General features: G+C 36.3%; 1 protein-coding gene across 7 annotated transcripts; it reads right to left on the reverse strand.

Moving 5' to 3' along the window:
- Positions 1-904: 904 nt before the first annotated feature.
- Positions 905-25,576, reverse strand: LOC134676163 (zinc finger protein 585A-like). 7 transcript variants are annotated; one of them, XM_063534440.1, is made up of 9 exons: positions 25,290-25,576; positions 21,193-21,334; positions 20,860-20,925; positions 19,820-19,879; positions 8,010-8,075; positions 7,310-7,375; positions 7,000-7,059; positions 5,000-5,065; positions 905-4,028 (listed from the first exon to the last, which is right to left on the reverse strand). In XM_063534440.1, exons 1-9 carry the CDS (start codon positions 25,443-25,445, stop codon positions 1,147-1,149), a joined length of 3,564 nt encoding a protein of 1,187 aa, XP_063390510.1. In that variant the 5' UTR covers positions 25,446-25,576; the 3' UTR covers positions 905-1,146. The 7 variants fall into 7 exon arrangements, with proteins under 7 accessions (XP_063390510.1, XP_063390513.1, XP_063390511.1 ...); XM_063534443.1 differs by lacking the exon at positions 20,860-20,925; XM_063534441.1 differs by lacking the exon at positions 7,310-7,375.
- Between the last annotated feature and the right edge of the window lie 169 nt (positions 25,577-25,745).

The following is a 25,745-nucleotide window of genomic DNA, read 5'->3' on the forward strand; positions in this document are numbered from 1 at the left end:
TACCCAAAGGCCCTATTACTAAAGCCTCCTCCAGACTATGCGCGTGAATCGCGGGCGTAGCCGCGAATGCGAGTGTGGCGTCGATTTCGCAGATTGTTCACGCCTTCGCGCCTTGTTCTCCGTTTTTTGTCGGTATTTCGGCCCGCGTCAAAGTAGACGCGAAGCGCGAACTTGCAAGACTCCACATTACACAATATTTTGGCTCCTCTGTGGCAAGATAAATACTAATTCTATTATGATTATATTATATTAAGCAGCTATATTTTACGGTTTTACAATAAAACAAAATGGAAAAACAGCTAAATCACGTATGATGCCATAGATAACTAACAGTAAAACTCGATCAGCTGATGCTTTTCCGCCATATTGCCGCAAACCAAACTGCGAAATCGCCGTGAAGTGTGCGAGTGTGGAGTCATACGCCAACTTCGCGGTATGTTCGCTCCGCGAAATTGAAATTTTCATTGATGATGTATTTCTGTTGCCGCTATAACAACAAATACTAAAAACAGAATAAAATGAAGAGTTAAGTAAAGGAGCCCCCCCCATACAACAAACGTGATTTTTGACCGAAGTTAAGCAACGTCGGGCGGGGCCAGTACTTGGATGGGTGACTTTTCTTTTTCCTTTTTTGCATTATGGTACGGAACCCTTCGTGCGCGAGTCCGACTTGCACTTGCCCGGTTTTATTATTATAAAACTTTCCCTTATTATTTTAGTCAACTTTTGTAAGTGGCCAGTAGGTACTGATTGATATTTATACATATGAAACCTTCATTCATAGCCTAATGACTAATACAAACCATCCTTGCACAGCTTTAGTGAAAACGTACCCTAAGGATTAAGCGATATGGATGTAGAGGTGAAAATAAAATTAAACTTCCCGATGTAAAAAATAGTCACATATAATTCGTATTTTTTATAATACTATTATTAAATAGGATAAGATAATGTAGTTATCTGAAACTTTCTAGTGGAAGCGCTCTAGGGTACCTAAATAGGTAGGCCAATTCATGGAAAACCCCTACAGAGACATGCCATATATAGTAAATCAGAATCATATATCATAGAAAGTTTCCCATAAATACAGTTTCAGGAACTTTATCAAATTACGAAGTAAGAAATGATTAATAAGTTTAATAACATTCAGGTTTTCTCATAATTAGTAATAGTAGTTTGCTCCTTGTGAACTTTTATAAGATGTCTCCTGACACCAGAACAATCAACGAATTTTTTACCACAAATCTTACAAGTATACGGGAGTTTTCCAGTATGATATCGATAATGGATATTCAACGCAGATACCATAGAGAACGCCTTTTTGCATACATCGCAAGAATACGGCTTTTCGCCAGTATGAACACATCGGATATGCATAGTTAAAGCAGATTTATGTCTAAACTGTTTATCGCATACTAGACAAGTATGTTGTTTGAGTTCCTGGTGAACCAGCATATGTTGTCCCATAATTGATTTTGTTCTGAATCGCTTATGACATACATCACATGAATAGGCCTTTTCTCCTGTATGAATTGACATATGCTCTTTTAATGATTCCTTCAGTATAAATGTTTTATCACATAATTCGCAGGAGTGACGACATACTCCCAAGTGTGTCTTTATATGATACATGAACGACCTATATGATTTGTAAGACTTACCACATTTTTCGCAACAGAATAATCCTCCAGCAGCAGTAGTAGTTGAAGTCGAGTTTTCCACCGTGTGAGTTTTCATATGAGTCTGTAAGGTACTTCCAGTTGCAAACTGTTTATTGCAAACTTTACAGGTGTAAGGTTTCTCACCTGTATGAGTACGGGTGTGAATTTTTAAATAGTATTTATATTTAAACCCTTTTTTACAGATTTCGCAAGGGAACGTCACCTCATTAGTGTGAAATTTACGATGTCTGTTCAAGGCATCTTTGCGTGCATACTGTTTTTGACATATTTCACAAGAAAAAGACTTTTGTTTAAAATGCACAGGCATGTGGTTAATCAGCACTGATTTTGTCGTGAAGCTTTTTTTACATACATCGCATGAGTATAGCTTTTCCGCAGTGTGAATTTTACGATGCCAATATAAGCTTCTCTGGTGTGCAAACTGTTTATTGCATGTATCACAGCTGTAAGGTTTCTTATCTGTATGAGTGAGGGTATGAATTTTTAAATAGTATTTATCTTTAAACCTTTTTTTACAGATTTCGCAAGAGAACGTCATCTCATCAGTGTGAACTTTATGATGTTTGTTCAAGCCATCTTTGCGTGCAAACTGTTTTTGGCATATTTCACAAGAAAAAGACTTTTGTTTAAAATGCAAAAGCATGTGGTTAATCAGCACTGATTTTGCCGTGAAGCTTTTTTTACATACATCGCATGAGTATAGGTTTTCCCCTGTGTGAATTTTACGATGACAATATAAGCTTTTCTTGTGTGCAAACTGTTTATTGCATGTCTCACAGGTGTAAGGTTTCTTATCTGTATGAGTGAGGTTATGAATTTTTAAATAGTATTTCTTTTTAAACCTTTTTCTACAGATTTCGCAAGAGAACGTCATCTCATCAGTGTGAACTTTATGATGTCTGTTCAAGGCATCTTTGCGTGCAAACTGTTTTTGGCATATTTCACAAGAAAAAGGTTTTGGTCTGAAATGCAAAAGCATGTGGTTAATCAGCACTGATTTTGTCGTGAAGCTTTTTTTACATACATCGCATGAGTATAGCTTTTCCCCTGTGTGAATTTTACGATGACAATATAAGCTTTTCTGGTGTAAAAACTGTTTATTGCATGTCTCACAGGTATAAGGTTTCTTATTTTTATGAGTGAGGGAATGAATTTTTAAATAGTATTTCTCTTTAAACCTTTTTTTACAGATTTCGCAAGAGAACGTCATCTCATCAGTGTGAACTTTATGATGTCTGTTCAAGGCATCTTTGCGTGCAAACTGTTTTTGGCATATTTCACAAGAAAAAGGTTTTGGTCTGAAATGCAAAAGCATGTAAGAATTCGCCCCTGATTTTCGTGTAGAACCCTTTTTACGTATATCGCAGAAAAATCGATTATTTGCCCCTGTGCAGGCGTGATTTTTTAAAGAACATTTGTCTTTAAAAGTCATTTTGCATACTTTACAAAAAAAAACTGTTCCGTTAAAGTGAATTTTAAAATGCCGTGTAAAATTTGATTTAAAGGAAAACTTTTTTTGGCATATTTCACAAGCGTATCGTTTCTCTCCAGTGTGTACAGCCATATGACATTTTAATTGATAATTATTTTTGAATACTTTTTTACAGACTTCACACGAGACACCTTCTGTGTGCAATATAACACGAGTGTTACGTTTCAGTGCAAACGGTTTTGGGTCGACTTCAGTCGAGTAAGGTCCTTCACTGGCGTGTGTAAGCTTATGGCATAACAATACAGATTTGTGTAAGAATCCCTGATTGCATAAGTCGCAGAAATATCGATTCTCCGTATGGCACGAGTGACTGTCTAATTTACTTTTCTGTGAAAATGTTTTCATGCATATTTTACAGCAGTACGGTTTCTCTGCCTTGTGTCTAACCATATGTCGTATCAACGCAGATTTATGAAAGAGTTTCTGTTTGCATATCTTACAATCGTAACGTTCTCCCACGTGCACACGTAAAATATGTTGTTCTAAAATACATTTTTGTGTGAATTGTTTTTTACATATATCACAGTAGTTATTTGTGTCTCCATCGTGAAGACGCATGTGAATTTGTAAGTTCTTTTCATACGTGAAAAGTTTTTCGCATACAGGGCAGAAGTATCTTTTTTTCTCCACACCCTTATGGATAGAAGGAAACTGCGATTCAAGTGTGTTATTTTCAGGGTCAATATGATATGTTAACTCTAAGCTACGCTCGACGTGTGTCGTAGGTGCGAGGTCACAAGTTTTATGAGCAGTTTCGGTTGTGCGCGAAGCGATGTCGCTGCGGAGGTTTATCTGTCCATCGCTGAAAGTGTCCTCGGGCGACATCTGCATCCCCGAGTTGCAAGCGTCTTCAGCTAAAGTAAAAATTTAATTGATTACCTTCATGCGTTGAAGTCTTAGAATAGTTTAAGTATATATAAGTACCTACATATTATTATTGGGGGTGATGAGGGCGGTGTGGGCCTTTGAGTGCCACTTCGATCAAGCAGTGACCTATTGTGATTGTGACGGCCCTTTAAAGTTCATTACTAATGCTCCTTGAATCCAGGAAATTCCAGATTCTTTGGGCCGTAATGCTCTGTACCTCATATGGTTGCAATACGTGCCGCCCTAAGCAGGTTATTCTTCTTGACATTAGTGGTCCACCGGAACAGAGAATGTGCATTTTTAATAATTTACCATAAAGCATACGGAAACTACAGGACGCACATATATACAAAAAAAATAACTTTTCAAATTTCTAGTAAATAAAGAATATATCTCCATAAAAGAATATCTAGAATTCTAGATGACTATAACCATAAACATTAATTATAACCATGACTAATAATATATTTCAATTTTATTTGAATTATAATTGTATTTGAATTATATTTTATTGGATTATTTAAATTTAAATGTAATGTACTTAATAGTGCATACGACAACAGTACACTGAGAGAAAAATCATCACCAGGAATTAAAAAACAGTTCTGTACCGGAGAAAAAAATGAAGTTTTAGTAATAATTATGGACGTTTCACTATTTCTGTAAAGTTTATTTATTTCTAGAAACAGCTCAGTAATCCCAAATATAATTTCAACAAACAGATAATAGAAATTGTAAGAATTAATAGAAATTACAAAAGTCAATTTGTTCCTATTAGTTAACTCTCCTTGTCCCCGGAGTTTATTTTTGTAATTCTAAGTGTATTTTTGTTGTACTTTTCTCTCAGTGTACGGCATCCTTGGAACGCGGGTCCGACTCGCACTTGGTCGGTGCTTTATACCACTCCAGAGCTTACCTACTAACTACAGTTGTAATCAAAGATGTGAGGAATACTTACGCAATATAAAATCATCATTGGCCACATCAGTTTCATCCAACTTTGGTTTTACATCCAGTTCATGAACTAAAACAAACAAAAAACATAGTGCACATTTTCTGTAGGTATAGGAAGTGTACTTTATTTGTCGTTGTCGTTGGCAAACAAGCATACGGCCTGATGGTAAGCGATCATCGTCACCTAAAGACGCCAGCGACTCCAAATGTACTGCGCGTTGCCGCCCATTTAAAAACCTGTACATTTCTGTTTTAAGAACCCGATACTACCTAACACTTCCGATAGTTTCATTCTATATTTTGTTTTTTTAGCATTAAAAAAGTAAACAATCTTTCAAAAAAATTATAAAATAAATAATTAAGAAAATTGTAATAAATTTTAAAAATAAAAATAATGTTCATGATCGTGCATGATTTATAATTGTTATACATGTTTGCCGTGTCTGCCGCGACTTATTTTTCATATTTTTCAATAAAAAGACATGTCTATATTGCTGATCTTTTTAGCTTCATTTGCTACAAATGGGGAGGTATATAAATGTATTCAATACAACACTTTTATGAAATATTATTAATAATAATAATAAATAATCATTTCCGGTTGTTCTCATCTTGCTAACGGCGAGTACTTGCACAGACATAATCTCGTAGCCAGGATTATTCACCAGCAACTTGCTCTTCTATATGGCCTTGTGGACTGCGAAGTACCGTACTACAAGTACTCACCTGCGCCTGTTCTCGAGAATGGTCGTGCCACGCTCTATTGGGATCGATCTATCATCACTGACAGGACTATTGTAGCCAATAAGCCTGATATTGTGATAATAGATCGATCGCAACGTCGGGCCATGCTCGTTGACATCACCATCCCCCATGATGAGAATCTCGTGAAGGCCGAGAAGGACAAGTCCAGTAAGTACCTAGACTTGGCTCACGAGATAACCGCCATGTGGGATGTTGATTCGACGATCATTGTCCCGATAGTCGTTTCAGTGAACGGTCTAATAGCGAAGAGTCTCGACCAACATCTCGAGAGACTCTCGCTAGGTGGTTGGATCAAGGGACAGATGCAGAAGGCGGTGATCTTGGACACGGCGCGGATAGTACGTCGGTTCCTCTCTCTGCAGCCCTGACCACCGGTAGCTTGGGCCTTGCCCCGCTGCTGGCGGCACCCTAGGTTAGGTTTTTTATAATGTGTTTATATGTATTTTTATTGTTTTGTAAGTGTTTTTATATTTTACTTTTATATTCATATTATAAAAATACCTAACCTAAGACGATAAATAAATAAAGAGAATAATAAATAAAAATCATTTATTTCAGACTAAAGGTCCATACATTGTTAGTGAAAGTAATACATACTTTATATAGATAGGTAAGGGTAACTGGAGCTGTGCAATCTACCGGGTGTGGCCTGTAATATGGGCAAAAAATTTAACTGTAAGTAGGCTGTACTCCTCATACTGATCAATATTTGTTCAGAGACTTTTAAAAATAGCTTGTGGTTTATTTTTTAATACACTTTAAAGTTTATTTTAAGACGCAATGTATTGCGAATTTTGTTATGTTTAAGGCGTGACAAGCAACGTCAATCACAATGATATGGCGTGGCGATGGCGTCCATTGAAGATAATATTTAGTTTGTATGAAAAATAGGTTGTCTAAATACTTCATAATTTTTAGAAGTTGTTGAACAAAAGTGTCACCGTTTGAGGAGTACAATCTATGTTTAAATTATTTGCTCGTGTTACAGGCCACACCCGGTATAATAAACAGTAGTTTTGGTTAGATAACGATAGGTTTATTATTCAAGTAGGCATATTACAATGCGCTTATGAACGTCAAATAAAGCTATACCGGCTCCAACCCTACACCTCTGCCACGAAAAGATTTAAATCCCTAAATAAAGATAAATTGGAGGAGGGTATCACAATTTGGGACCGGTATCACAATTTACTATTATAAAATTATAAAACTCTGGTCTTAAATTTCAAGATTACTTACGTGATAGAGGATCGCTATTTGCTTCTTGTTCTACAACCACTTCCGTCTGCGGTTTACCATCTGGAGCAAAGAGATTTTTTGTTAGTCTGAAATACGATTCATTCACGAATACCGCAAACGTATAATAAGTTGGTCTTTATTGTTTAATTTTTCATTCATTCATTCTTTTCAAATTATGGCTTTAGCCCAGTGGGACTATTTCGCCAGTATCAAGGTCGTAGTAGCAAGTATACTCGGTAGTATGTTTCTATTTGCCAAACCACTCCTTCTTATGTTTTTATTTAAATAATGAGTATGGGGGAATACTTACGCAATATAAAGTAATCATTAGCTGCATTTGTTTCATCCAACTTTGATTTTATATCCGGTTCATCGTCTAAAACAAATTCAATATATTTTTAGTTCAGACATTTTCTGTAGGTATAGTAAGTGTACTATGAAATAAATTATTGTACTTAGTAAAAATATTTTAGTTCTTGTTATTTGTATATTTAATATCTGGGAGATCTTTCTACGGGAAGCATACAAAAACTAAATAATGCCGTTTTTTCCACAGATAAAACCTAGCTAGATCGATTTATCACCCCCGAAAACCACCAAATACCAAATTTCATCGAACTCGTTAGAGCCGTTTCCGAGATCCCCGAAATATATGTATAAATAAACAAGAATTGCTCGTTTAACCTTTTCGACGCCGTGTCAAACACAAAAGCTGTCACTCGGACGCTACGCCACCGAAGTGTCAAAACTGAAATGGAACTTTATGCATATGCACATAGATCTATGTTGCTCTGTAGTCTGTGACCGATTTATCCGTCGGCGGCGACCGAGATATCGGTCATTGGCGTCCAAAAGGTTAAAGGTATTAGATATATTTCGGGGATCTCGGAAACGGCTCTAAGGATTGCGATGAAATTTGCTATCTGGGGTTTTTGTGACTACCGACAAAACATTATTCAGGACTTTACGATCGGCTCTCGACCTTTACACTTCTATGGCGGAATACTTACGCAATTTAAAATCATCATTGGCCTCATCAGCTTCATACAACTCTGATTTAGTATCCGGTTCAAGATCTGAAACAAATAAAAAAATGGTTTTTGGCAAAAAAATCATTTTTGGTACAAACTTTTATCGATGATTTGTACTTTTCTTTCCACAGACAACTTTAATACTCATCGAGACAATTCTAAAAAGCCCAAACACAATTAGGTTGCGTTGCTTTATCACAGAGTTCCTATTGCCGCCTCCTGTCTCCATCACCCCCTGCCCTGATTGTTGTTTTTCATCGGAAACCGAGAAGTGGGTCAAATTTAACTTGCAATAGTTGACCCCCTAACAAACATAGGTACACACAACAAGTTTATTTAAACTGAAACAAGGAAATAAAAATACGTATATCAAGAGAGTTGGTAGGTAGTGGTCGGTTAGAGCTAGGGCTGTGGTAGGGCTGCCCCGTTGTCAAAGTCTAGGATTTTTTTTGTGGATTTAAATTTGTGCCGTGTGCCGCGAATGCACATGCTTGTGGCTCTGATTATCGAAATTGTGATTTTTGATCTAAGCCAGCCCATTACGACACTTAGGGATCTGTTCCAGCGGTCAGGAATAGCTTCACCGAAGTGTTTAATGAAGGCGGACATTTGATGAGCGAAGAATCCGTCACGATGTTGCGTGACGTTTCTCACAAGCGCTGCTATATTTTCGTTTTTTCTCGCGCGTCGGTGTCTAAGACACGGATGTCAAATAGCGCCTCCCTCTGTGCATCCCAAACGGCAGCCGAGGTCTCCAGGAAGTCCATCCTCGCCTTAATCGACTGTAATTTGTATGGAAACTGCACGTCGACTGCACAGTTCCATACAAGTTGCAGTTGGGTTGCAGTCTGTCTCTAGCGGCCCTAAGGCCTCTCCTATACGTTTGCATTTGTTTAATATGCACGCCGCACGCCCAAATCAAGCGTCCACTCAGGCCTTACACTAATGGAATTTTTTGTGGGTATTAAAAGGTGTCCCGCGTCCCGTCTTACGCTCATCCCTCCCGTCCTTCATATTATGTCAGCGCCTCGTCTTCGCGGCGTCGCCGTCCCACGTTTTATGCGTTTAGACCACGCCACTACGCTGAAGATTATTAAATGTATTACTGCCTCCCAGAACCTGATTAATCCTTTTCTTGGCAACTTAAAAAAATCGTGAGTTTAAAGGGGTCCACTGATTAACAGTCCGCCGCGGACGGTATTGGCCTGTCAGGTGTTCGGAACTGTCAAAATTTTGTTCTAACTGACAGGCCGATATCGTCCGGCGGACTGTTAATCAGTGGGCCCCTTTAGCCGTACTTGCGCCTTATATTAGAAAAAAAACTAATGTATGTATGTATCGTAATCATAATATAATTATAAGATATACTACCAAGAATACGGTTACATTATTGATTAAAGATAAATCATCACTCCCCTAGGCTAATAGCATTTTCTTGTAGGGATTTGGTTGGGCCTTTGTTTACGTATTCGTTGGGCAACAGTTATATTTGGCCGTACGATTTGCTGGAGGGCCCTTCCGATGATTCACAACAGAGGGCCATAGGAGTATTTTTTTCGTTGGGCCAATTTAAATAAATCATATACAATTATTCAACGGTGGTGGTTTTGGTTGGGCCTATACACATTTGTTTGATGGTTGGTTAATTGTTACATTTGGCCGCATGGCTTGCTGTAGGACCAACTACAAAAAAATAAAATAGGGCAATTTTTTTCGTTGTGCTTCTGTTTGCATATTCAACAATTACCCAACGGCATGTTAGGTATGTAGGTACCTAAATGTTGTCTGGAAGAGAAAGCTTTTTAGCGATAAGACCGCCTGTTGTTTAACCTCTTCTTACTGTATTATTTGTATTGTTTTCTGTAATGAGGTGTGCAATAAAGAGTATTTGTATTGTAGCCGTGCACCAGCTTGAAGCCCCAACACAGCTTGTACCACAACGGGCCAACTTTGTAACTTTAACGTTGGGCCTTGTGTATAGGATTCTTATTATACTACCGTACTGGTAAATAGTTATGTTTAATCTATAGTGGGCCTACAGTCTAATTATGCAATGGGCCTCTGTTTACGAGTCCCTACGGTAGGTAAGTGGTTGTGTAATACGACGTTGGGCCTTTGCTGATAAATATTACAATTACACTACGGTAGGCATGTGGTTGTATACCCACATGAAGGCCTTAGGCAGTATTTTTTGCAGAGGGCCTTCAGAGTAAATATACGTTGGGTCTTTGTTTATGAGTCCTACCCTACGGTAGGTAAGTGGTTAGTGGGTATGTGGTGGTAGTGGTTAGTGGTGGTTAGTGTAACGGTGCGTGTAACGAAGCGTAACACTATCGACCTTCATACTATTTCTGGCACCATACAAATTCTAAATTCCTTTTTGAAATTCAAATCCTATTCCAAATTCCATTCAATGATTTTTATTTTCAGTTCGATCACATACTTTGATCGATAAACATCATTTCATCTAATCCCTGACGCTTTATCACGCTTACCTTCAGTAGACGTTATTAACTACAATAGTTCTAATACCAATGACGACTGGTATAATAATATCTACGCTAAATGCAGTTCTAACCCCAACACCACTCCAGATTACATAATACATAATAATAAATTATACCGATACTCAAAAACCCCTTCGTTACTCCAATCTGAGTATAATTGGAAAGAAGTTATCCCACTAGAGTACAGAATACCCATTATCACAGAAAATCATTCCACCCCAACTTGCGCTCATTTCGGAACATTTAAAACATACAATAAAGTTAAGTAATGGTGGTGGTGGTGGTATACGACGTTGGGCCTTTGCTGATAAATATTACAATTACACTACGGTAGGCATGAGGCCCTATGCAGCATTTTCATACAAATACCCCACTGTAGATAAATGGTTATCTACCAACACTATACGCCCTAGGCAAAGAGAATTAACCCTTATCTTGGCAAGGCTAAAAATATCTTAAATATAAACATTTTTTTCGTTTTTTGTTACCTATCGAGCATACTAGACTATTAAAAAATAAGAAAAAAAATCCAGGATTTTCCAGTTTCGGAAAATCATATGTATCATATTTGATACAGTGCCAATAAGTCGACAAAATAGTTACCTACTTTTTAGAAGAAAAATGAAGATTTTAATAAAAATAAAACATGTAAGGCAACAGAAATTAGCATTTACTGCTAATTAAATGCAATCTAAAGCATCAGATGACCATTAAACCTGTAAAAATAAATTATATCTACGAATACCTGATCACGTGGGCGGAAAATTAGAACCCGTAAAGTTTCAAAAAAGTCGTCAGCAAAAAGTTGAGTAAAATATGAAAAGTAAACAAATAATTAAAATTTAAAAAAAATCATTTTTTTTTACTTTGGGGCCATTTTTTGCCATACACATATTTTCCCGTGCTACGGGCTACGGCGTAGCAATAATGCTACAGCGTACGAATATATAGTTAAATAACATCTAGTACTTAAAAAAATCAGAGTTTAATAACTAAATAATACGACAACTAATATTAAATAATTGAAGCATGTTTTTTAACCCCACAAAAATAAAAAAAATAAAAAAAATATTTAAAAATATTTTGACGATAACTTGGCAATGTATTAAATGTAATACAATCCTTTCGATATGTACATTTCTGAGTTCTTGGCAGTGTATCAAATATAATACATAACAGTTTCATGTAAGGTTCTGTGTATTAAATGTTTTTAAATTCGAAGGCATTGTAAATATGTATGCACTAAGAGACAGTAAAGATATCAAAATGTAGATTATGGAAAAATATATACTAACATAAGAAATAAATGCAAAACTTCCAGTACGAACCAAAATCTATTGTTTCCGCGGCGCAATGTTGATTATTACTAATTAATTTACAATGACACTCGTGTCATTTATTTTTTTCTATAAGTAAGGAGGGTAGCTCGACATATTGATGGCAGAATTATTGTGTTAGGTAATAAAGTGAACCTGCTAGATTTTTTTAAGTTCCATGTATCACGGGTGTTACGATGCCAAGATAAGGGTTAAGTAGATATAGAGAGCTCTCTCCATAGTCAAGTTTTGACCTCGCTTAAAAACTATTATCGTCGCCGTTCCTTGTAAATAAACTAGATGGCGTTACTGAGCAAGATGAAGTTAGACATTTTTAGTACCATCTGTTGCCAAGTCGATGAATTTCTGAGTCAAAGTATACTTGTGGTCGTAACCTGTGGGCATACATTCGTGTGTGTGCGTGTGTCGAGTTCGTCCATAGACAATACTACCATTGTCTGCATCTCTTTTTATTTAAAAGCAACCTTTTTTCTCTATTATATTGTGTTGTAATAATGTAATTTGGCATATCTTCAAGAAAATACAAGGCCATTAATACTATAGTGGTCACCATATTCTTGTGAATTCTACGACATCTGAGAGAGCCTACCGCGAACACCGAACTTAGCAAATTTCGGGCATCTGACTGTCTTTGTTAATATGAAACATATATATGTTTCATATCCCGTGCTCCCAGGACTTTCGCCCTTCAAGTGTACAAAAATAATACATCTTTTTATAACCCAATCGTTAGAATGTGTCGTCAGTACAATGATTTAGTTTCACAATATAGAAACATCGATATTTTCAACTCACGGCTAGCAGTTTTCAAGAGGCAAGTCATTAGTGTTCTTGGCCACCATACTACACAACAACAATAGTAAGCAATTTAACATGTTACGATCATTTATGTAATTTTAAAATTTAGTATGTTTTAAGATATTTTGTGTTTTTTTTTATAATTTTAGGATAGTTTTTGCTCGTTGTTACTTATTGTTCTTGCTGTGCTCACTAATTTTGGATGGCATTTTTATACAAAGCCTACCACTTTTATTGTAATCATGCATTGAATGTCGTCTGTATAGTGTGCCTTATGAATAAAATAAAATAAAATATGTCACAAAGTTGCGGTTGCCAGGATATACATTTTTCTTTGAATTATAACTGTATTGAATTTTAAAATTTCTTTTTATTTATACTTACTATAGTTATACCAAGAAAAGTCTGCAGCGATTTTGATAGCCCACGCAGTGCAAGGGTTATTTCAAACGTCAAACTTCTACCAAATTATGATGTATAAATAATATTTGCTGTGCGTGGGCTATCAAAATCGCTGCAGAATTTTCTAGGTCTGAATTTAACGATATTTATTTAAAAAAAAACTAAAACCAACATTAAAACTATTAACTCTTTTTATTTTATACTACTTCTATATGAAACATAGTCAACTACTTAAGAATCTTAACATACTTTTTTTCTAGATTTAAAAGTTGCCTTACATAGCACATAATTAGCGCAACAGTATCTCGCGGCGAGATAAACTTTAGACCCGTATTTTTAGGGTACCGTACCCAAAGGGTAAAACGGGACCCTATTACTAAGACTTCGCTGTCCGTCCGTCCGTCCGTCTGTTACCAGGCTGTATCTCACGAACCGTGATAGCTAGACAGTTGAAATTTCCACAGATGATGTATTTCTGTTGCCGCTATAACAACAAATACTAAAAACAGAATAAAATAAAGATTTAAATGGGGCTCCCATACAACAAACGTGATTTTTGACCAAAGTTAAGCAACGTCGGGAGTGGTCAGTACTTGGATGGGTGACCGTTTATTTTTTCCTTTTTTTTTTGCATTATGGCACGGAACCCTTCGTGCGCGAGTCCGACTCGCACTTGCCCGGTTTTTTTACTATGTTAATAAAAGAGGGACGGGTAGTCTATCTCGCCGCGAGATACTGACGCGCCAATCATGTGCTAGCCCGGCTTCTTGTAAGTATACGAGATATGACTATTAGGGTCGGTTGCACCAAACTGTTCGTATCGTTAAAGAGTTCGCTAATTTTTTTTATGTATGGAAAGTTTCATAGTAAAGCACCGGGGCGCGCCGAACGTTGAACAGTCTGTCAAATGTGATTGGTGCAACTGGCCCTAAGTCTGTTCGAGATCCTGAAAACGGTGAAAAATTGAGATAAAGTTTTCAGCATCTGCTGTCAAATGTTAAAGGTTGTGAAAATTATACACAAGAAGTTCCTTTGTAGGTATACAATCTTGACACATTTCGAACAAAACAATGCAACAGCTTATTTGCGTACTCTCGCCATTCACTTTGTTCACAAAGGTCAGTAAGGTCACCACATTTTGAAACGGAACGCTCATTTTGAAATTAGAACACTATGGTCTGTCAGTAAATGCCCTAAACTTTATGTCTTCTTACCTTAGCAACAGAACACAAACAGTTGTTGTAAACAAAACCCGGTCTAGCGGTACTGTAGTCCAATTAGGAGTGCCACAAGGTTCTATTTTGGGTCCATTCCTGTTTTTGGTTTATATAAATGATTTGCCATGTGTAGTAGAAAATCTTTGTGAAATTGTTCTTTTTGCTGATGACACATCATTACTTTTTAAGGTTGATCGTAAATCTACCGATTACAGTGTAATTAACAGCACACTCGTTAATGTACTAAACTGGTTTACTATGAACAATTTGCTTCTTAATACTAAGAAAACTAAATGCATTCGATTTTCTTTGCCGAATGTTAAACCAGTCGATACTAAGATACTTTTGAATAATGAATGCTTAGAGATGGTAGATAAAGCACTGTTTCTTGGTTTAACATTGGACAAAAATCTACAATGGAGTCCTCATATAAGAACACTAGCAAACAAATTAAGTTCGGCCGCTTACGCTGTGAGGAGAATTAGACAATTGACTAATGTTGAGACAGCTCGCCTTGTTTATTATAGTTATTTTCATAGTGTAATGTCATATGGTATTCTGGTTTGGGGCAAAGCAGCTGACATACAGACTATATTTGTCTTACAAAAGAGAGCCATTCGTTCTATATATAATTTAAGGGTGCGTGAATCATTAAGAGAACTTTTTAAAGAAATTAATATTTTAACTGTAGCTTCCCAATACATATATGATAGTATTATTTATGTTGTTAAGAATCTAGACTCCTTCACTAAGAATTCTGATGTCCATAACTATAATACTAGAAATAAAAATAAGCTTGCTATCAGAAAGTTTCGTGTTCGTAAAGTACAGAAGTCATTCGTTGGGCAATGCATTCATTTTTATAACAAGTTACCTGAGGATGCTTTAAATTACCCTTTCCAGCTCTTAAGAATTACTTAAAAAAGTCATTGATGTTGAAGGCTTATTACAGAGTCGAGGACTACTTGACAGACAAACATGCATGGTCCAAACCAGAAACTGTAATAACGACAAGTAGCAATTAAAAACATTGTATTATGTGTAGAGTTAAAGGTGACTCAGCTCAGGTAAGAAAGCACATCAAATTGTATGAAAGCATCTCATAACAATCAGTTAGATTCATATAATATGTATTCTCATTTCTTTTATTGATTTTATTTTCTTTTCCTTTTGTAAGATTTGATTTGTTTTCTGAAAGAGCTACGTATTTGTGATTTCATGTGCATATATGTTTATTTTTTATATCAAATTCTATAAAGTTATGTACTCACTGAGTATAATTGCATGAATTCTATAGTAATTTAAATTGTATTAATTACTCGTAATGCATGTTAATTATAAGATGTAATAATGTTTTGAAAAGATGTGTCCCGCCGAGTTTGTTGCCGGTCCCATATTGGGATACCCTCCTCCAATTGAGGGGGGATTTAAATCTTCTCGGGGCAGAGGTGTACGGTTGGAGCCGGTAAAGGTTTATTTGACGTTCATAAGCGCATTGTAATATGCCTACTTGAATAAACTATTTTTTATCTTTTATCTTTTTATCTTTTACATAATATGTAAATGGCACAATGAAGTGACAAAAAATGGTCATAAATATTTTTTCACCTCAGCAGCTCGAACAAGGGTACTTTGCTTCTTAAAAACAGTGAGCAAAATGCGATTTTGCTCACTGAGTGAGACAAAATGACTCAGTGAGCAAAATCGCATTTTGCTCAGTAAGTGAGACAGAATGAGTGAACAAAATCGCATTTTGCTCACTGAGTGAGACAAAATGTCATTCAAGTGACCTTTATAGTCAAATGTCATTTCAACATGCGGGGTCTAATACAAGTTCGATATACTTGGGTTCTATTATCTCTGTCCCTCTAGGTATGTTCTCACTGCTTAGGGTGAAAAATTTTGTGCACTACACGCGAGATCAAAGTTATTTACATCTCGTGCGATTTTGAATCCCTTACTACGCTCAAGATTCTAAATTAGATATAGAATCTTTTGCTTGCACGGGACTCAAAATAAGCACTCGAAGAAATATCAAACTTTGATCTCTTGTTGTACAAATAACTATTGAAACAATCCCGCGCAGAACTACCGGACTGAGATATAAAAGAAAAGTTCGAAATTCTGTAGCTTTCCAAAATTTAAACAAGTGAATGGGTCGAGGGTGCCTATAATAGAAAATTCAGAAGGGTATTTTTTTTTTCACCACACCAGCTCGAAAAGACTTACTTTGCACTTCAAAAACTGATGGCAAAGTTGCATTTTATTCACGCAAAGTAATCAAATGCAAATTTTGAGTTGTTTTCTTATGTTTGCTGGTAGAATTGACTTTTAAATGATGATTTTGGATGATAAATATTTAATGACATTCATTTCTATTTGATTTTTTTGATATTTTATATTTAATATTTGCTTCGGGTTGGTGTGGTGAAAATTTTTGTGTTTCACTCGAGGTCAAATTTTGTTTAACCCTAGTGCTTTGAAACCCTCGCAACGCTCAAGATTTCATTTTTCGAACCACCCGCTACGCTCATGGTTCAATTTTGGAATCTTTCGCTTGCTCGGGTATCAATATTGGCACGAGCGGTTAAACAACAACTTTGCCCCCTTGTAAAACTAATAACTATTATGAATGATTAACAATCTCTCTAGAATATCGGTGGCAACTATTCTCGCCTCTGCCGCGTATTAAAAGATCTCCTGTTTTCTCGGCCTCCATCACGATCCTTAGCGAATCTGAACCAGTTAGTTAACGCTTTGGTAATCTCAATGTCCTTTGCATTTTCAGAGAGCTTGTTCCTCCGAACTGCATCTATAATATAAATAATTATATTATTATACGGCACTCATTGCATCACATATCACGCTATACTTCCTGGAAACCCCACTGTGTGTTTTGAGATATATTAATACAAAAAAATGTGCTCAATATGTACTGAATTAGTACTTTTAAAAAATGTACATCAATAGATACCGAGCAAAATGCCCGCGTCCGGGAGATAATTAGCTATTTTAATTAGCAAAAGCTAAAGTATTAATTCAGTACGTTATTGAGTACATTTTATGTCAAAAAAAATCTCAAAAGAAACACACAGTGGGATTGCAAGGGAGCATGACGTCAAATATCGTATAAAAAATTAAAAACCGGCCTAGAGAACGTCTGACTATGACCAGTAGGTAGGTACATAGTGAGCACAGAATTCCGGTACTCACTAAGGGTTACTCGCGGACCGTCTAGAACGCAGAATGACTAGTGTAACATTTTATCTATATCAGCACAGAATTTTTAGACGTTATAAGTACTTTGATCGCTTATAACATACCTACTCGTGTCAGTTTGCTTTTTAAAAGTACATTCTATAGCTATCTTTTAAGTTAATATTAGTTGTATAGAACTTTACTTTCTCAAAGAAATAGTAAGTATTCAGATGTGTTGTTTTAACTACTTACTAATAATTACTTCTGTGAGTAGCAGTTGTTTTAAGCTAAACTTATTGTTTTTGCCAGTCCAATTGCATTGGAGTGCTAGCGCCGTAGAGAAGAGCCGTTGAAGTATTCTTCTGGTTATTGTTGTAGTTGTATTCCCACCAACAAGGCTTAAGTTGTTTATCTGAAAATATAATAAGTATAAGAATAAGAAAAAAAAAGTACCGCAACTTTACATTGGTACATTGAAGTTGGCTTCCTGGCTCTCAAACTAGGTTTTCCTGTGTCCGATGGTACAACGGATTTTCTCCCTGCCAGTGTCATGGGAGGAACGCAGTATTTTTTTTAACTAATAAAAACAGTAGGTATGTACCTACAGGTTGTTTTTTTATAGTAACCTGCAATAATTTACGGGGTGAATATGTAGGTCATACTGAACTACTTTTACTATGGGACCAATATCGAAAAGGCGAAAAAAAATTTACTCTCTCATACAAATATTAACGTCAAGCCAGCCAAAATGTATGCCACAGCCAATTTTTTTAAATAAATTTATACGCATATCATTGCAATTTCAATGATGGGTTTAATTAAGCAGATATACCTACCAACTGATTTTTCATTATTTCACTTTGTTGTATTTCTAGTTCAAGTTTTTCCAAGTCCGGTAATGTTTTAAGTGGCAATCGATGACATAATGAATCTGCGTTATTTTGCTCGTTTGAACTAAACAGGGCCATTCTTTTTTCGATTGTCTCAATTTTGCTCAATGTGCAAGTTGCTAAAGTTTTTAACTCGATTAGGGATTCAGAAATACCTGAAAATAAAAATAAAAAATAATATATGCAATAATCCATACTAATATTATAAAGGCGAAAGTGTGTCTGTCTGTCTATCTGTTACCTCTTCAGGCTTTAACCGCTGAACCGATTTAGTTGAAATTAGATACAGAGATAGTTTGAGTGCCGGGGAAGGACATAGGATAGTTTTTATGTCGGAAATCATCCCTGAAGAGAGTGCAAGGGGGGGGGGGGGGGGTGAAATTGAAAGAGTTAATGAAATGCCTAATAATAATAATTGAAGTAAGCAATGCGCGAATTAATTGATTGCTATTAGCATTATCCAGCAGCATACCCGCATTTATTTCGTTTGATCCTTTTTCAATTGGTATCGCGACACTTATCTTGCCAGACTCAGCTTCGGATGATGATGCCGCCTCTCTATATTTGAGCACATCCAATGCTTCTTTATTACCTGACACAAAAATTATATTTTTTCAAGCAACTAGGATACTTGCCATATATAATCCCTAAGGACAAACCTTATTGTGTATGAGTTTCCACAACACAAGTTAATTATCACATGTAAATAATCTGCCTTCTCCTTACAACAAAAAACACTTCAACTACTGCAATAGTACATTACGAATTACGATACAAGTGCGAATTATCTATTCACACGTGTATACTTACGCCGCCCAACTTAATAGAAACCAAAACTTCGATCGGACACTAAGTTGGCATCTTTTCACTCGCGAACTCCCACTTCACTCACTCAACTCAAAACCGGAGTTGTATTTCTCGACGTGGTGAAAGCCAGCCAGCCGCAAGTACGTACAAAAACAATCTCTATGGAATTTGGCAGACTGGAGGATATTGCCTTCCCTCAATGTATCCATCTTACTTCATAGTCGCCATTTATATCTCCTCTGTGGCCATATTGTGCGTGGGTGCTTCAAGAATGCTGTTTGTTTCGAAGTTTTTCTGTGATTATAATTGGTTTTAATTCGAGTAAAATCATTTATTTTTTGGGAATTTAAACTTTTACTATTTTTTACACATTATTAAATTGTACAACGGAACTTAATCGCGTATTTAAAATCTTATTTTAAATACCTACGGATCTATGTAACTTCTAAGGAGGAATGTAACAAAACCACACAAAACTAAACTACCCTGACATGGTTAATCCGGCCCTGGAAAAGAAATCCCATTCTAAAGCTAAGTAAAATTAATGGGATATCATTTCAAAATGAAGCAAATGGTTGGAGCCAAGACATTTAAATGCTTTTTTCTGGGATGGGACGTGATATACATACTTACATGATACAGAATCACCAATAACTTCTTGTTGCTGTACCACTTCAGTTTCTGGTTGACCATCTGAAGCAATGAAGTTTTTTTGTCAGTGAAATAATTCACGAATACCGCATACATATAACAACAAGTTGGTCTTTTATGGGGCACCCACATTGGGAGTATCTGCCGATTTGTAGCTTAAATCAGAATCTTGACATTGACACTTCGCACTACTAAGGTTGAGGTTCCCTCAGTTTATGCACAGTATAATAAAGAGTACTAACGTACAGTATGGACACTCCCTGCCTCCCGTTGAAAGTGCCGCCCACCCACAGTTACCGGCTGGCAAGGACGCGACCACACGGTGCGCAAAGCGGAGGCCACGTAAAATATTCAAATATTAAACAAATATTTACAAAACCTATCAGATCACACTGAAAACGGCACAATATCTATATGAACAAAAAGTCATGTTTTCAACTTACGTAATATTTTGGTGGCCTGAATTTCCTTACAAAAATTTTGTTACTTCTTCGTTTATACAGATTCTAAACAGGAAACTATTGTATAAATCCAGCTTAGATGTACCTTACAGCATAATACGATTCTTATTTCTTCCTAATTCGCGCAATGACTTTTGAGTCATTGAGGTCATCGAACTTGACAACAAAATGGCGGGAACCCTAGCACGTCTTATCTCACACACAAGCATGGTACGCGTTCACCTACACGAGCTTAGACTGTGTGCGTAGGAACGCGTTTGTTTAATACATTTGATCGCCAGGGTCCGAGGTGTGGTTTATGTGTGTTCTATCAGATCATTTTGTTGTCTAATGTCTATTGTATACGATCGTGAAGATCCTTAGAAGAAAAATACGAAAAGCTGTATTCGTGAGATACGGCAGGCAATTATACCTTGGAATAAACTGTTACCAAAGCGAATAATACACACAATTACATATTATTTCTTAATTCAATATACACTTCCAATGAGACTTGACATCATTCCGATTTTGGTTGCAGATGATAATTTTCTACATTGTAGATCTACGCTCAGTACTTACGTGATCTAGGGACACTATTTGGTTGGTCCTGTTCCTCCATCTTAGACCCGCCTTCAGGTCCCCCATCTGTAACAAAACAAATAGTGCTATAATTTACCTCCGTCATTTCGAGGACAGCGTTGTTACGGAGAATTGTGAAAGTTTCAATCAGTGCATACCTTTCTAGCCATTTGAACCGTAATTCATTTGGATTGGAGGATGTTGCCACTATGGACTTAAGGGTTAAGACTCCTTTGGACATACAAGTTCATATTTTATTGACAGATCTTTGTGAATTGGATCCTTTTCCCTCCAATTATCAATAGAAAAGGAAAAATATGTTCACAACCGTACCCATAGCGTGAAGTACTCGATCCAGGCGCTTCTGCAGCTCTGCCTGGCTGTTCTGCACTTGGAGTTTGAAGCTGCGTGCGTCTCGCAGGCGCTCCACGCACGTCTCGCAGATCCCACACTCATCATCATTGTCTAGAGACAGCTGCCAAATATAATTAAAATGAAAAAATGAACAATCCGATTTTGAAATCGTGTCTAAGAACTACTGCCATAAATACTGCTTACAAATTAAAGTAACAAGATTATCAAGGTGTTACAATAGTTAATGCTATAAATTTTAATAACATTCATGTCAGCAGCATGTTAATCAGAGTATATTTAAATCGCCTTATTTTTAAAATTTAGGGCCGGTTGCATCAACTGATCAACATCACTCAGCACTGAACTATGCATCTTTCCATGTAATAAAATTCAGTGAACGCTTTGACGGTGACAGACAGTTTCGTGTAACCGCACCTAAGGGCCAGTTGGACCAACCATATTTGACAGACTGATCAACGTCAGCCGACACGCCTCGGCGCTTTACTATGAAACTTTCCATACATAAAAATTTAGCGAACTCTTTAACGATACGAACAGTTTGGTGCAACCGACCCTAAGTAAACCTTTGTTAAATCTTGTCCTTGGTGTTTACGAATAAACTATATACAGGGTGATTCATGAGACGTGAGCAGGACTAATCCTGCACACTCAGTAGCTGATAATTGATCGATCACCGTCGTATTTAGATGAAACAACCATACTTTATCCTATTTTTTAACTTTTTGGCGAGGGCAAATTTAATTCTCTACGATCATGGTCACCCTACAAGACCTAATTAATAAACATAAAACCTCTTTAACCGTAATGACAGCATTATGATTACGAAGATAATAAACTGTCAAACTTGAGTGAGATACGAGTTTTCAAAAGTAACCAGACCGTGATGACATTCAATTTGCACAGAATATCGGTAGTTTAGTATTCTAATTGTAGGGTGAGCATGCATGTCGTAAATAAATTAATAACTTTTTTTTTCATCACGACTAGAAAATTAACGTTAACCGCACTAATACTGATACGAAACAGTTGCTTATTATTTACGAAATGCGCAGTGTTAGTCCTGCTCACGTCTCCTGAATCACCCTGTATATGTGTATATTATATAATTATATTGTCGTCTAGTACCCACAACCAGAGATGCGAAAAATACTTTATAAAAAGTATTTAAATACAAAATACAAATACTTCCTTGATATAACTATTTCAAATGCAAAATACAAAATAGTTTTTGAAAATGTATTTAAATACAAAATACTAAATAGGTATTTTCAAAATACTTTTTAAAAATACAAATACTTTGCGATAAAATGTACTCTGAGTAGTGAATACCTAGTCTGAATTAAAAAGTATTACTCGGAATTTCCGAGTTGAAAAGACTCTCTTTATTCTTTGAAATCAATCCTCGTATCTTAACCCTAAACTTGGCAGGAATTTTTTTGCTACAATTTTGTGTTTTTTTCTTGAAAAAAGGGATACTAAGGGTTGACTTAAGGGTACAAAAATAATAAAAAAAATCTTAGTATTTTAGTTTTTTATTTATACAACGTATCTTTAAATGCACACTGCCAAGGATTCACAAATTAACAGTAAATTAGGTATGTATCCTAGGAGAGACACTGCCAGGTTCACTGTGAGGTGAGTTATGTATCTTTAAAGATTCATTGCCAGGTTGAGGTTGCAGAATATTTACCGTCTTACTAAGAAATTATTAGAATTTTAGGACAAATTACGATATTCTATTTATTAAAAGTATTTAACTATATTATTCAAGTGCCACAGATATTACAGATAAGGCTACAACAACAAAAAAGAGCTCGCAATCTGATTGCTCTTGTTCCTCAACCCGGGTTCAGGTCAGAAATAGATTAGTAGTTGCCTCCATCTTCTCTAGAGCACCTACATCTGTTATCAGACAGCGATCATGGAACAACAGATAGCGACCCCAGCCCAGCGACCACTGCTATCCATGTCCAGCATGCCATCATCACCATCGCCAAATCAGGTAACATTGCTAGTACATCTTCAGAGTGAGTCTCCAACTACTAAAGTGAGTCTGAACTCTGAACCTGCCACAACACCATCCCATAATCATATATAATCGCCATTTTCAGGTTTATCATCCTACTCTGCAGCTTCAGTGCTCCTTCCCCTGCAACAGCTACCTACATTTTATTTGGCTTATTTTTTTTACACATTATCTGTGACTACTGGCCTTTCGAAAACTTGTACTCAATTTTTACTAGCCCAATTCCCGTAAATCGCTACATTTCCAATATAATGTGAGAGGTTTTGATTGGACTGGCTTCTTTTTAGTCACAATTATAGTTTTTTTTTATCGAGTAGCTACTGCAAGCATTGAAGCTGAAGAGTAGGATGTAAGATTGATAAACCTGAAAATAGCGATGGTATAGGATTATGGGATGATGTCAGAGCATTCGAATTTGCTTGTTCAGAGAGGCTTACTGTTTGTCTTGTAGTTGGAGACTCATTCTGAATGTACTAGCAATGTTACCTAATTTGGCGATGGCAGTGGTGGCATGCTGGTCATGGCTAGCAGTGGTCGCTGGGATGAGCTCACTATCTGTTGTTTCATGATCGCTGTCTGATGACTAGTCTAGGTTCTCTAGATAAGATGATAAAGATGGAGGCAACTGCTGCTGTCTATTTCTGATCTGACTCCGAGTTGAGGAATAAGAGGAACCCGATAGCGAGCTCTGTTTTGTTGCTGTAGCCTTATCTGTGATATTTATGGCACTTGAAGGATATAGTTAAATACTTTTAATAATAGAATGTCGTAATTTGTCCTAAAATCCCAATAATTTCTTAGAAAGACAATTAACATTCTGGAACCTTAACCTGGCAATGTATCTTTAAAGATACATTTAAAAAAGCATGTTGTTAGTAGAGAAGCTGGCGGTGTGCATTAGTAGATACATACGATAAAACGAGTTCATGCTATCTATAACAACAATGCAATGACTAATAAAAATACGTTATTGTATAGAATATATATTCACTTTTTATGTAACAATCATAAATAGACCCAAATCTAAAAGGAAGTCACTAAAAAGTACCACTTTTCGCATTCAATGCGTAGACGCAGCTTCGCGGCCTGACATTTTGCGTGCTACACTCAAAATCAGATATGCCAGCGACATAAAACATTTTTTTACCAATTAAGTATAGTATCAAGTGGAAAAATATGCGTCAAAAAATAATATGAAGCTGTTTACTTTTTGCGTAGATTTTTAAAAAGTGTAACGTGCATAAGAATGCACACTGCCAAGTTTAGAGTGACATTCCATTTCCAACTGCAGCTGCAATACTGTTCATTTTACTATGGAAACGCGTCGCTGTCATTGTCAATTTCCATAGTAAAATGAACAGTATTGCAGCTGCAGTTGGAAATGGAATGTCACTCTTAGGGTTAAGTGCAAATTTCTAGTTGTTTTCTCATATGAACCAGGTAGGATGTATGGATGATGGTTTTTAACGGCCAACTTTTAAAGCATTAATTTGTAATGTTTTACAGCTAGTATAATGCCCCTCGTTAGTGTGATGAAGATGTCTCGTTTGAGCTTCACCAGGGCAGAAAAGTTTGTTCTCCTCTTATGCCTTGAAACCCTCACAACACTCAAGATTCCACTTTTTTAACCACTTGCTACGCTTGTGGTCATGTGCGACGTTACTAAACAGATTCATTCAACAGTTCCATGTTAAAAGAATGAGAGAGTTGCCAGGATTGTAACATCAGAAGAGATTGTAACTCCTACCTACATTACCTACTAACTATAAAGTATTTTGTATTTTGAAAATAGAAAATAGGTCCCAAAAACTATTTCAAATAAAATACAAAATAGTTTTCTTCAAAAGGTATTTAAATACAAAATACAAAATAGGTATTTTGCATTTTGTATTTGCATTTTAAATACAAGTATTTCAAATAAGTCACATCTCTGCCCACAACACAAACCTTATTGAGCTTACTGTGGGACTAGGCCGATCTGTGTAAAATTGTCCTATAATATTTATTAAGAGTAACATAATACACTTACACGTATATCAAAGCATTGCTCGAGTATGTCCGAATATATCTCTGTTTTGCCGAGGTGAGTGTACGGCTTCTTGAGATCCTTGTCCGGGGGCTGCCGCAGGCAGCAGCGGCATGAGTGCAGCACCTCCATTGCATCAATAACTGCGTCGTCAATCATTATGGAAGATATATTCAATCCTAAAACTTTTAAAGAAACAAGTTTTTATTTTCTAATCCAAAGAACGGGAAAATAAAAAGTCACAGCATGAGCAATTCAGCTTTGCCGTGATTCGATTGCCGAACGGCGCCATGACGGCGTCGTTATGAACAAAATAATACGATTTTGTTTACTTTTTGTCTATGCCAAAACTTGGCAATCAAAACCGGTTTTTTTTTAAGAGTACATCTCTAGTGTTGTATAATAAAAAAAATCTGCATAAAGTCTATGGTGGCAATCTTAAAATGTTGCCATATACAT

Source organism: Cydia fagiglandana, chromosome 24, assembly GCF_963556715.1.
Source record: "Cydia fagiglandana chromosome 24, ilCydFagi1.1, whole genome shotgun sequence".
Taxonomy (NCBI): Eukaryota; Metazoa; Arthropoda; class Insecta; order Lepidoptera; family Tortricidae; genus Cydia; species Cydia fagiglandana.

Excerpts from the sequence above, each read along its gene's own strand:
- LOC134676163 (XM_063534440.1), bottom strand. The coding sequence starts at position 25,445 with ATGATTGACGACGCAGTTATTGATGCAATGGAGGTGCTGCACTCATGC. Across the intron at positions 7,060-7,309 it reads TAATGATTACTTTATATTGC|ATGGTAAACCGCAGACGGAA; the intron begins GTAAGTATTCCC and ends TCTTTGCTCCAG. Across the intron at positions 4,029-4,999 it reads CAATGATGATTTTATATTGC|CTGAAGACGCTTGCAACTCG; the intron begins GTAAGTATTCCT and ends TTTTTACTTTAG.